General features: G+C 35.5%; 1 protein-coding gene across 1 annotated transcript; it reads left to right on the forward strand.

The window, feature by feature from the left end:
• The first annotated feature begins 520 nt into the window (after positions 1–520).
• On the forward strand, positions 521–12,305 carry LOC107583656 (kinesin heavy chain). Its single transcript, XM_016269940.1, has 21 exons — positions 521–530; positions 1,336–1,427; positions 1,581–1,664; positions 1,769–1,919; positions 2,126–2,199; positions 2,974–3,112; positions 3,241–3,321; positions 3,749–3,780; positions 3,934–3,957; positions 4,711–4,815; positions 5,329–5,408; positions 5,497–5,653; positions 6,399–6,458; positions 7,618–7,798; positions 7,873–8,273; positions 9,916–10,107; positions 10,198–10,293; positions 10,822–10,869; positions 11,520–11,709; positions 11,841–11,973; positions 12,087–12,305. The coding sequence occupies exons 1-21, from the start codon at positions 521–523 to the stop codon at positions 12,217–12,219; spliced, it is 2,463 nt and encodes an 820-aa protein (XP_016125426.1). The 3' UTR covers positions 12,220–12,305.

Below are 12,305 nucleotides of genomic sequence, written 5' to 3' on the forward strand. Positions count from 1 at the left end.
GGAGTGATGAACAACAGGAGCTTTCAAAATATTAAAACAGAAACATGTCAGCAACACTCCAAGTGTGATACTGGCATCTCTACAGAGACAGGCAGGTTATCTGGAATTGGATTCCAAGGTTGTTATTCCAGGAGTAATGTGCTCTGGAGAGACTGTAGCTCGATTTCATAAAGAAACCGCTGAAGCAGTTGAATAGAGGTACGTCTCTGCACAAATTATCTTATCTCACATTGTGTTTTTCATTTGACGATTTGAAGCGCATCAACTTTATAAGGGAACTACATTTATATTTATGTCATTTGAATGAATATCAAATAGTTTTGTTATTAATTTCAGTACATAATGTTATAAACGGGTAGCCTACAGTTTGCGTAGGCCAACTCTCGTTTATTGTATGTTTTTTATAGTTTCATCTGGTTTTTACGTGTACATTGTGGTGTTTATCGTAGCCTACACTTTATGCGGTTGAGTTAACGTTTAATACTTATTGTATTATTTAAAAGTTATAGGTGTCACCGTGATGGTGTTTTGTATTTGTGTCTAGGCTATGACACATTGCATCGTCTATGTATTTGCTATTATTAAAGCCAATACATAGATATGAATAAATAGGCCTATTGGATTATATATGGATTAGTCCTTATTTACCAAAATCGTTGTCTCAGTATTTTATGGTAATTTCCGACAATCAAAGCTTTACTGCCTTTAACAGCAATAATAATATATGCTCACAAAAAAACTAATTTTAACATGTATTCTTGTAAAACTACATGTAAATTTGAGCAACATTAATATTAGAATTATATTTGATACTTTTTACATATTTACACATACAGTAGGCTATTTTACAATGTGATAAACGTTTTTTGGAGTTCTTACTGTATTATATTTTCTATAAAACTGCTGTTCCACTTTTTTGATGACCTCTCTGCCTTATTAATTTAATCATATTTGGCTAAAAAGCAAGCTACATTATGCTTTAATTAAAATTTTAAATTCTTGTTTATGATTAGAATCATGCATCTATATCTCTGTCTTTGTCTGCAACATTTATCCACTGGGCAAGAAGCCAAATTTTGAAGAGGATGTCTGCAGTAAAACGCCTAAATACAGAGAGGAGTTTCAGAGTGGTCGTCCGTCTGTGTGCCCGTGAGAACACACACTCACACACAGGTCTTACACACATGCTCTCACACATATATATAAAAATAATGTATATAAGGGTCTTCACAACTTTTACTGAAGTTTGCAAGATTACTTTATTTCATTGTATTACCTTGTTCCAGTGTTCTTATCATCCTGAAGCTATTTAACCCAAATTTTTCAATTCCTCAGCGAACAGTCCAGAACATTCTGTCTCTTTAGTTGAACCCAGAGCCTCCATCAAAGTGACACATCTCAACAGAGTAGTTGTTGACACTGGAAGGGTGAGTGTTGTTTCGAAAGAGATCAAAGATGTTACTTAATTAGATTCATCATGCTCTTTTGCAAAAAACAGAATGAAATGATTCAAGTGAAACCAAAGTATGCAATAAAGTCAAGTTGAAGGTGTTTTCAAAATATTTTTTGTCCTTCTCCAGAGTCACAAGCCTCATATTATAGACCTTGATGCAGTCTTAAATGAGGAGGCATCACAGAGAGATGTTTATGAGTCTACAACAAAGGTTCAAAGAATGTTCTTAGCAACAATTGTCATGTTTAATACTAGTCCTTAATATATTTTATTTGTAAACTGAGATACTAATCTATCTCTGTCTTTCTGTGCCAGTCTCTGGTCGAGTATCTAATGCAGGGTTATAATGGCTGTGTAATTGTCTATGGCTCTCCGGGCAGCGGTAAAACTCATACCATGCAGGGATGCAGCGTGTCAGCCAAACACAGAGGCATCATCAGCCGTGCTGCTGAGGACATCTTTGCCTGTATCAAACCTTCAGGCTGTTGGTTTTAGAAAGTCATATCTTAAGATTTCATGTTCTATTGTAGATAAGAGTGACTTACTGTATAACACATACTATATATTGCAGTAACATTCCACTCCTCATTCATAGTGTCATGCTCACCAGACTACACATAATAAGACCTGTACATAAGCATCTTAGAACAATCCTTAATTTGAAAAATCCAGCCCCAAAGGTATCTTACTGCAAAATCAGAGTCTCGTTCTACCACATTTTCAATGAAAAGATTTATGACCTGTTGGTAAGTATTTGTTGAGTAAGTAAATCACTGTATCAATTAAATCAATCAATCACAATTATCTTACATTAATGCATTTGGCAGATGCTTTTTTCAGAGAAAATTACATTGCATATATTGTTCACGTGGCCTTTGTATTTCTTGTGGCATGTAGTACTGTTTGTGAGTTTCAGGGATGAAATATTAAGCCTCATTGCCATAAAGCTTGACTATTATTACAACATTTTAATGTTTTTGAATGAAGTCTTAATAAAAAATAAAAACAGAAATATTGTGAAATAATATTAGAGCTTAAAATAAGTGTTTTCAATTTTAATATATTTTAAAATGTAATTTATTCCTGTGACCGCAAACCAACAGCCATTACTCCAGACATCAATGTCACATGATCCTTCAGAAATCATTCTAATACGCAGTTGTAAACTTCTGCTTAATATGCAGTGCTGCATAATACTTCTGTGGAAACCGTTTATTGTTTAAAAAAAAAAAAATCAAGATTCTTTGGCAAAAAAAATCTGCATTTATTTTAAATAAATAAATGTAAAATAATTGCTGATTTTGTAACAAAGTGAAAGTCTTTACTGTCACTTTTGATGAATTTAATGCATCCTTGCTGAATATAAAAAAAAAGCGGACTGACCCCAAACTTTTGAACATTTACAGTACCAGTAAACTGTCTCATTGTTTAAAAAAAGCTTGGAATATATGAAACATGTGAAGTCTAACATTAAGGAAAGTGTTCAGCTGCTCTTTTGTCTCTCTTCCTGATCTGTTCAGGATCCAAAAGGGAGTGAGGTGATCTGGGTGCGTGACTGTGAGGAGGTGGTGCGTCTCGATGGGTTGACGGAGGTGGAAGTGAACTCCGCCCAGGATCTGCTACAGGTGCATCGCCGTGGCTCTGCCCTCAGACACACAGGTAAGAGCCAGTAACTCAATCTGATCTGATGAGCAAACACTATTTCATTTGAAGTATGATGATCAGAGTGATCTCTACTTGCTTTATTCAGTCAGATTAATTTGTCATACCTTTCTAACATTCTTCAGGGATTTCAAAGGGAGATTTTCCAAGCCGATCCCACATGGTTTTCAACATTGTTGTCATTAACACAATGCTCCAGTCCCCTGGTAGGTGTTTTTATGTTTCCTAAAGATATATGTATTTCTAAAGTTTTCCTGAATTGTGTATATTGCCATGTTTTTATTATCTTATTAGATTAATAAAATAAATTCTTCATACTAAAGATGTTTTAGGAGAGTTACACTTACATTCTGTAACATTTTTACTTGTTTTTAATGGGTAACTCAGTCCATCTGTCGGTCAATAGCTCCCCTCAGTCAACCCCCTACGCATTAGTCAGCTCTAGGAACCTCTGCCTGCGGTCTGATTGTTATTGTAGGGAGATATGAACATACCAGAGCCTCCCACAGGGTCTCCCTGTACCCCCTGCAGTGGTGTGTTGCAAACTCACAGTGTCACGGCGTAATTATGTTCTATTAATACAGATCTGATTAACTACCTCCCTTTGTGTGTGTTTGTGCTTAATGGTTACAGAGGGAGTTTTGACAGCCAGCAAACTCACTCTGGTAAGATGATAGCATTGGAGACTCCTTTTGGCATAACTAAAGTATTAGGTATTCTCTGTGTGAAGTACACATTCTTGGCATACTTGTAGTGAGCACCATATTTGTGAATTAATAAAGATTTATGAAACTCGCATGATTTTTGCTTTTTGTTAGGTGGATCTGGCAAGCTCAGGAAAAGTAAGTTTATGTTACTCTGAAATGTTTCTGTGTCAGATGATGATATTTTAGTAAGAAATTGATTGACCACCATTGACTGACCTATTATAATAGTAAAATATTATGATTATTATAAAATACTGACCACTATATTAATCATGGGACAAGTTTCCAAGTTTTTGAATTTGTTTTTAATGTTTACCTAAAGAAAAAACATCAATGCGCCAGTCTGTGGCGACAAGTGATCATCTTTATGAATGAGTCATTATGAATGATTCATCGTCTTTATGAATGATTCACCTAATTCGTTCAAACACGAATGCCACACGCTGATTCAAACAGGTGCCTTAATGATAAAGTCTTTGAATTATTGACTCCTTCAAACACGCTGATTCATCCAGGAATGAAACAGGTGATTTGCCTTTACGATTAAGTCTTTGAATTTCATTAATTCAAATGATTCATTCAAAATGGTTGATTCAGTTGTAGTGTAATAAAAAACTATCTACCTCGTGTTGCTCATAGAGGCACAACAAACAAAGCACAAATAAACTGACAAAGTAACTGTATCTATCTAAAATGTAAGTTTGTTCAATATTAACTAAAAAGAAATCATGTGTCATAATTGTGTTGTTTTTCTGAATATCAGTGCTGTTGATTACCTGCAACAAATGGTCAAGACATTCCAGTGTTGTTATATACTTTAATACAAAGGTTTGGGATACAAATAATAGAGTTTCAGTTTTAATGTTCACTTTCTTTCTCTACCCCCAGTGTCGTAGTTCTGTGGTTCCTGACATTAAGAGAAATTTCAATGCCACAAATGAAAACCCACAAGAGACCAAGATGCTGAAACGCTCCCTCACCATATTTGGAAATGTTAGTAATACTTCAAACATGTCAACAAAAAAAGAGCATGCTTTATCTATTATCACTGTTGTCCCGGTCAGACTAACGGCATTTTTGAAGAGCAGAGTTTGTTTTGAGTATCTCAAGACGTACTCCAGTGATTATTTATCAGTCTAATAGCCCTATCTTAATCATATCAATGTGTTGGCTGCATATGCAGGAAATTAGACACAGGAAATGATCTGTAGGATTACATAGCTTTCCATTTAGGGAAGGGAAGATGTCATGTCACATTAAGATTTTTTTCAGAATATTGGCCTCTTCTTTTGATTATTTACATTTAGATAATGTGGAGGCCTCTTCTTCTCTGTTCTGAGTTTTCTCACTGTGTTTAAAGAAAATATTCCATAATATGATAGTCATTTTGGACATAAATTACATTAAAAAAATGTTTTGATACCTGTCCTGGTATTATGTATATAATACTATAAAAAGTATTAAAATGCAAAGTACAGAAAATCTCAATCCTTTCTTTCTTTTTAGGTGATTTTTGCCCTCAGCTCTGCGGGGTCCCAGCATGTCCCATACAGAGAATCCAAACTAACCCGAGCACTTAGGGACTGGTGAGCATCATCAACATCGCCATCATTATTTCTCCAATTTCTTCAACATTTGTGTATGTATGTTGACTGTTTTTGTTATCTGGTTTAGTTTGGGAGGGAACTGCCGGACGTGTTTAGTGGTCATGGTGTCATCTCAATCATCTTTAATATCTGAAACTCTCAGCTCTCTACAGTTTGCCTCCAGAGCCATGGCTGTTCCTTCACGACCCATATACACATCTCAATTACATTACACACCTGAACAGGTATACACACTCTTCCCAGGAGCATACTTTCAGAATATACATCACACTTCAACAAATGTGCATACAGTCTTCCCAGACGCATCTCATTCTTACATGTAACTCACCTTAATAGAAAAACACCACAATAAGTTATTGTCCTAAAATAATTGTCTTTGTACTAATGTTTGCTAACAGTTTTAATCCTTTTTTTACTTATAATTTGCTGAAAGTTTACTCACACTGAGGCCATTCAAGATGTAGATGAGTTTGTTTCTTCATCTGTGCAGATTTGGAGAAATTTAGTTTTGTGTCACTTGCTCACTAATGAATCCTCTGCTTTGAATGGGTGCCGTTCAGCATAAGAGTTCAAACAACTGATAATCTTTATTGATGGACTGGAGTCATGTGGATTACTTATGGATTATTATGATGTTTTTATGAGCTGTTTGGAGTCTCATTCTCTGCAGTGGATCCATTGGTGAACAAGTGACATAATGCAAAATTTCCCCAAATGTGTTCCGATAAAGAAACAAACTCATCTACATCTTGGATGACCTGAGGGTGAGGACATTTTCAACAAATTTTCATTTTTGGGTGAACTATTCCTTTTTTTCAATGATTACACTTACAGATCATACCCAGATGCACAATACTGGTGAAGTCTTACACACTCCACTCTTATCTAACTGTTTAATAAAATCAGCTCATAAATAAATTATGTAATCTCACAAAAATATTCTATTCATGTGCATATTTGAATGGGAAGAAGGACATTAATCATCTGAACAGACAGCAGATTTTACCACCGGTCGGATCTGACAGAAAGGTGAGACTCAAACTCACACACATACACAGCACATATTCACATAGACATAATTTATAGCTTCACTTTAAACCCTGAATGTGTTTGTATGTCAAGTGCCCTTTTGCAGCCGAGTGAGTCGTAAAGATGAAAGGGGCAACTTTTATTGTGCTCATCAGTTTGACTCTTCATTTGAATAGTTTTGCCTCTAGTGGCCTGTTTCTAAAGTTACAGTATAGTGAGAGAGAACATCATCTGAACACTCTGAGCCAGAGGAGGACAGTGTTAATCTGAATATACAATATACAATGTTTTATTGGGATATTCAGTTTTTGTGTACATTTTAACTGAGATACGAATACCATAAAACAAGCCTGGGGTCAGATAGCTGAAAAATTATTTTATAAACAGCATATAAAGCATGTTAAACCCTTTAAAGTTATATAGCAGAGCCCCATATTGCAGCTAAAACAGTTGCAAATATGAGAAAAGATCAAATGTGTGAGAATATTTTATTTAAAATTTAGCTGGGAAAGCTGTTTTGTGCATCAATATGCATAAACAACACAAGTTATGATATTCGATTTGGATTCTCTTATGAGCTACTTCCTTATAACAAGTCAGTAAAAAGATTCACAAAGTCATCTCAAACTCACTCAAGTTAGCCATTTGAACAAGTCACAACTGTGATGTATACTTTATATAAGTTTGGCAGTCAATTTACTGAATTATTGTTAATATGATTATAATTAAGTATATAAAGTTGTAAAAATTATTATTATGTACCTATTACTATTTTTTTCAGTATTATTGGTTATTGTTTAACATATTAAATGTTTAATTTTAAAAGCCAGTGACTGGTGCCCTGTATAGCTTCTCACTAATTGCAGTTATCAGATATATTTAAAGCTAAAATGAGAAATTTGTAAACAGTCTTTTAAAAAATTTGACAAGCTTCTGTTCTAACTATAGAGATTTTTAGTTAAATGTCAGATGATAGACCTGCATGCAATGTAATAGGTTTGATAGAAAGATGGTACACTAGACCTTTAAGGCATTGTTTTGAAAATGTCTTGCTTTTGACATTTTAAGAAATTAACTTTTTATCATTCACAGCATTTTTCTTATGAGAAAGTATGATCTGGTATCTTCATATTTGGTGTTTAATTTGCTGTAGTTTCAGTCGCAGACATGCTTGCTTCCCAATCTTTTGAGTTCAGTCAGTCCCTCTGAACATAAACTCAGCTCAGGTCACTGTGGAGATGGGACTTTTCTCCCCCAACTGGAGAAACCAGGCCAAACCGAACCACCTGGGCATTACAGCTGCGGATCTCGATCTGGAGATGAGAAAAACAGAGCTGATGGTAACAAGCTGCATTTTCAAATAAAATCAGTAATCACTTTAAACACTAAAGAAGAACTTTTAATTGCTTTGCAGGTAGGACCTGCTCCCTGCCCCGTTACCTGTCTGGGGCAGTTCTCCATGATGCTGGAGGGAGAGAAAGAACTGGAAAGGGATCAGAGTTTTCATCTTCACAGCGCCGTTCTGTAGAACGGCTCTCTACATCCTCTCTTGAAGCTTTTTCAGCTCCCTCAGCAGCTGTAGAGTGTCCTAACTGTTCCCGGCAACGAAAGATCCGAGAGGACTATGACAAGATTATCGTTCAGGCTAGGAGAGACAAAGATTCTCTCAGTCAAAAAGTAGCAGAACTGGAGAATGAGTTGAGAAAAAGAGCAACACAGGAGAGACAAGAGGGATTGAGCTGGGAAAAGACAAGAGGAATTCAAGAATCTGCAAGCGACACATCTGCAGATATGGGAATATTAAAGACTGCAGAGGTACCAGTAATGCGCTGGATTATATCACAGTATCTACAGTCACTTTGTTCCTATAGATCAGGGGTGGCGAACTCCGGTCCTGGAGAGCCGCAGCCCTGCAGAGTTCAGCTCTAACCCTAATTAAAACTCACCTGCCTGTAGCTTCCTAGTAACCATTCAGACCTTGATTAGCTTGTTCAGGTGTGTTTGATTAGGGTTGAAGCAAAACTCTGCAGGGCTGCGGCTCTCCAGGACCGACGTTCGCCACCCCTGCTATAGATAGAGGAACAACTCTGGAGTTATTATATTTATATATTTTATGCACTGGGGTCATACGATTTTTTTTTTTTCGTCGGTTATTCGAATGCACATAAACCTGTATAAAGTGTAAAGATACAGTCTCAGCTATACAGTGGAAAACAATGAGAAGTATACAATCAGGAAGAAAAGTTAATTCAGTCAGGCTAGAGGCTAAATATGCACCATAGAATAGAAGATCAAGGGAGGTTGTTAATGTAGCACCAGAAAGGTGTCCATATCTGCCAAAAATCATTAGACTTTTGATGTATATCATAGGTGAGTTTCTCAAGTGGAAGTGCCGTAGATATTTGAGACAACCACATTTTAAAAGAGGGTACCCAAGAAGATGACCACAGTAACAATATACATTTCTTTGACCGATAAACCAAAATTAGAAACAAATGTTTGGTGTGGAAGTCAAACATAGTCTCCACTCCACTATATAACAAATACAATTCCAGAGAAAAACTAAATTTCAACTTAAAGAGCCTTTGTAAAAAATTATGCATTTTAGTCCAAAAAGAAATGATTTTGTCACAATACCAAAAGCAGTGAAGGAATATTCCTTTGCGTTTTTTGCAGTTAAAACAACGATCAGAGGAGTTTCTGTAAATCTTTTTTAAACGTAAAGGTGTAAGATAAAATCTTTCTATGAATTGGTCATACAATTTTTTTATGTTTTTAAAAGTCTCTTATGCTCACTAAGGTTGCATTTATTTGATCAAAAATACAGTAAAAACAGTAAAATTGTTAAATAAATAAAAAAACGTTTTTATTCCTTTGATGACGAAGATGAATTTTTTTAGAAGCCATTACTCAAGTCTTTATTGTCGCATGATCCTTCAGAAATCATTCTGATATGCTGATTTGATGCTTAAGAAACATGTATTATTGATGTTCTAACAGTTGTGCTGCTTAATATTTTTGTGGAAACTATTTTTTTTCCCTCAGGATTCTTTGATTAACAGTTCAACAGAACAGCATTTATTTGAAATAGAAAACTTATTTTACATTATAAATGTCACTGTTAATCAATTTATTGCATCCTTATTAAATAAAAGTAGAAACAGTCTATATAATAAAATAAAAACAAACAGTAATAGAACAAAAAACATAAATTAAGCAAATAGTTTTTTAAGTTATTCAGTTATCTAAAAGTGGAACCAAATATAAAGGTAAACGTTCATTAATGTATTAATTTATATTAATATTTTGGAAAAATTTTAATTTTTGATCAAAAAAGTGCATTTGACCATATACGATGCCATTTCCAACCCCAGCCCTCAGCTTAAAATGCAAATTGTATGTGTAAGATTTTTGTGCCATGCACAGTGTTGAAAAAATAAAGATGCCTGTCCTTCAGGTGTGTTTGCATACAGAAGCAGAGGAGCTGAGATCAGAGCTGAGCACATGTCATGAGAGAGAGAAAATGCTGACTCAAACGCTGCACTCTGAGAGCGATAGACTGACCCAGGACGTCCAGAAACTGCTCACACAGCTCAACAGCACCAGAGAGAGAAACAGCCAGCTTGTGTCAACCCATAACAACCAGCGGGTACAAATCACACACAGCCTGCTAATGTTGACTTTTAGAACATCTATTTGATTATATGAACATGTTATTATTGTGCTGTTTGTATGGTAGGAGAGCTTGTTGGCAGAACTACAGACCAGCAGAGAAGAGCTCAAAAGATTTCGAGAGAGTGTGTCTCTTACCCTCAGCCAGCTCGAGACTGAAAAGGTTTCATGCTTTATTCTGTCCTTATTATTTTAAAGTATTATTCAATTATTTTTATTATTATTTTATCTATTATTTTAGACTTTTTCATAAGGTCATGTTTCAGATCTTTCTACAGATAACTTGGAAACAATACACCATTACCAAACCTTAAAAGAAGTGTGTAATTTCTGTGCTGCTACCATCACCAATTTGCTAAAATAGTAACTATCTTCAAACTGTTTCAGAAATACTCCCCCGGTGTGGCATTGGTTAGTCAAACAGCTAGTCCCACCCCAAACTCACACCATAGGTTGAGCCAATGTTGTTATATTGTGTCACAGGGAGGCTCAAACAAACCTCAATATTTTTTACACTTTTGGGGAAATCAACCTACACATTGCTTACTTCTAAATGTCTCTGGATATTAAGGCATAGAATAAAGTATTTCAATGTTGAAAAAACACCACACCTTAACTGGAGAATGAAATTAGATGTGTGTTGCCCTTTATTGGTAGATTATGTGAACTGCAGTTTAATTTCGTTTTACAGGCTGAACTGATGTCACACTTAGAGGACATAAAAAGTTCCTATGAAAAGGTAACCAAAGACATATACTTGCAATCAAAAGTTTGGAGTTGGTAGGATTTGTTTATGTTTTTGAAAAAAATCTCTTATGCTCACCAGGGGCCTGTTTCATAAAACAATTTACCAAATAAGCCAGGCTTATTTCAGTTAGTCTGACTTATTTTGAACCAAATCAACTGACAAAAAGTCAGACTAACTGAAATAAACCTGCCTTATTTGGCAAACTTGTTTTATGAAACAGGCCCCAAGTCTGCATTTATTTGACAAACAATACAGTAAAATAGTAATATTGTGAAATATTATTACGATGTATTTTAAAATGTAATCCTGTGATGGCCAAGCTGAATTTTCAGCAGCCATTACTCCAGTCTTTTCATTGTCACATGATCCATCAGAAATCAGTCTAATATGCTGATTTGGTGCTCAAACATTTCTTATTATTATCAATGTTGAAAACAGTTGTGCTGTTTTATTTTTTTTATTTTTTGGAAACCGTATTACATTTTTTCAGTATTTAAAAAAAAAATGTTTACTGACCCTGAACTTTTGAATGGTAGTGTTTATAATAATTGTATTCATTCAATTTAATTTTGTTAAAAAAGCAATAATTACTCTAAACAAAAGATTAATGTTTTGCATGTGTATGCATATTGCTTCTGCAGGTGTGCTTGGAAAATACTGGTTTGAGACAGAAACTCAAGTCATTTTTGAGGGAGATCAACTCTGCACCCTTTACAGAATCCAGCAGTCCAGACACAAACACTTCACACACACACGCAGTCACAACGAACACCAAGATGATTGTCGTCTCACATCAAGTGTCTCAGCAGTATCCTGCAGGTGTCACACAAGGCAAGAGAGCCATATATTCTCCTTTATATCATTTTAAAAAACAGCTACGTCAGCCTTATTCATTATTCGGTGTTTAGGCTGTAGGTGTGTTGATGTTGTTTTTGTAGATGTTGTTTTTGGCATGCCAGCAGGAAGTGAATGCTGCTTTAGTCAGTGTGAAGAGTTTCAGCATCCTGAGGGGGAGTTTACAGAGAAGTCGGAAACCACAAACAACAGCAACTGTGAACAGCCTCTGTATAAACCTCAAAACCTCTACAAGCAGTTGTGAGCATCTGTTGATCAAAAAACACATGTGCATGTAGCTTATGAATATGAGTTTATAGGAGTTATATTTGACTGTCAGAGCTTATGTAGTTGATTCTGTGTGGTTTCTGCAGGAGGAGGGAGCACAGTCTGTTACTGGATGTGATGCTGGTTTTGTACAGGAGAGAGTGGTTTCTGCAGGATGCCATTCCATATGTCAGACGTACACTCAGGAAGTGTGGACTGAGGCCTGAGGATATAGACTAAAGACTGTACTTGTGTGTGAGTGAATGAGGGATGTGGAGAGTAAAAGTTATCGTGTATGAATCATAGTTAAGACATAGTTCACTTAA

The sequence above is a fragment of the Sinocyclocheilus grahami genome, unplaced genomic scaffold (genome assembly GCF_001515645.1).
Source record: "Sinocyclocheilus grahami isolate Dianchi unplaced genomic scaffold, SAMN03320097.WGS_v1.1 scaffold54.1, whole genome shotgun sequence".
Lineage (NCBI taxonomy): Eukaryota > Metazoa > Chordata > Actinopteri > Cypriniformes > Cyprinidae > Sinocyclocheilus > Sinocyclocheilus grahami.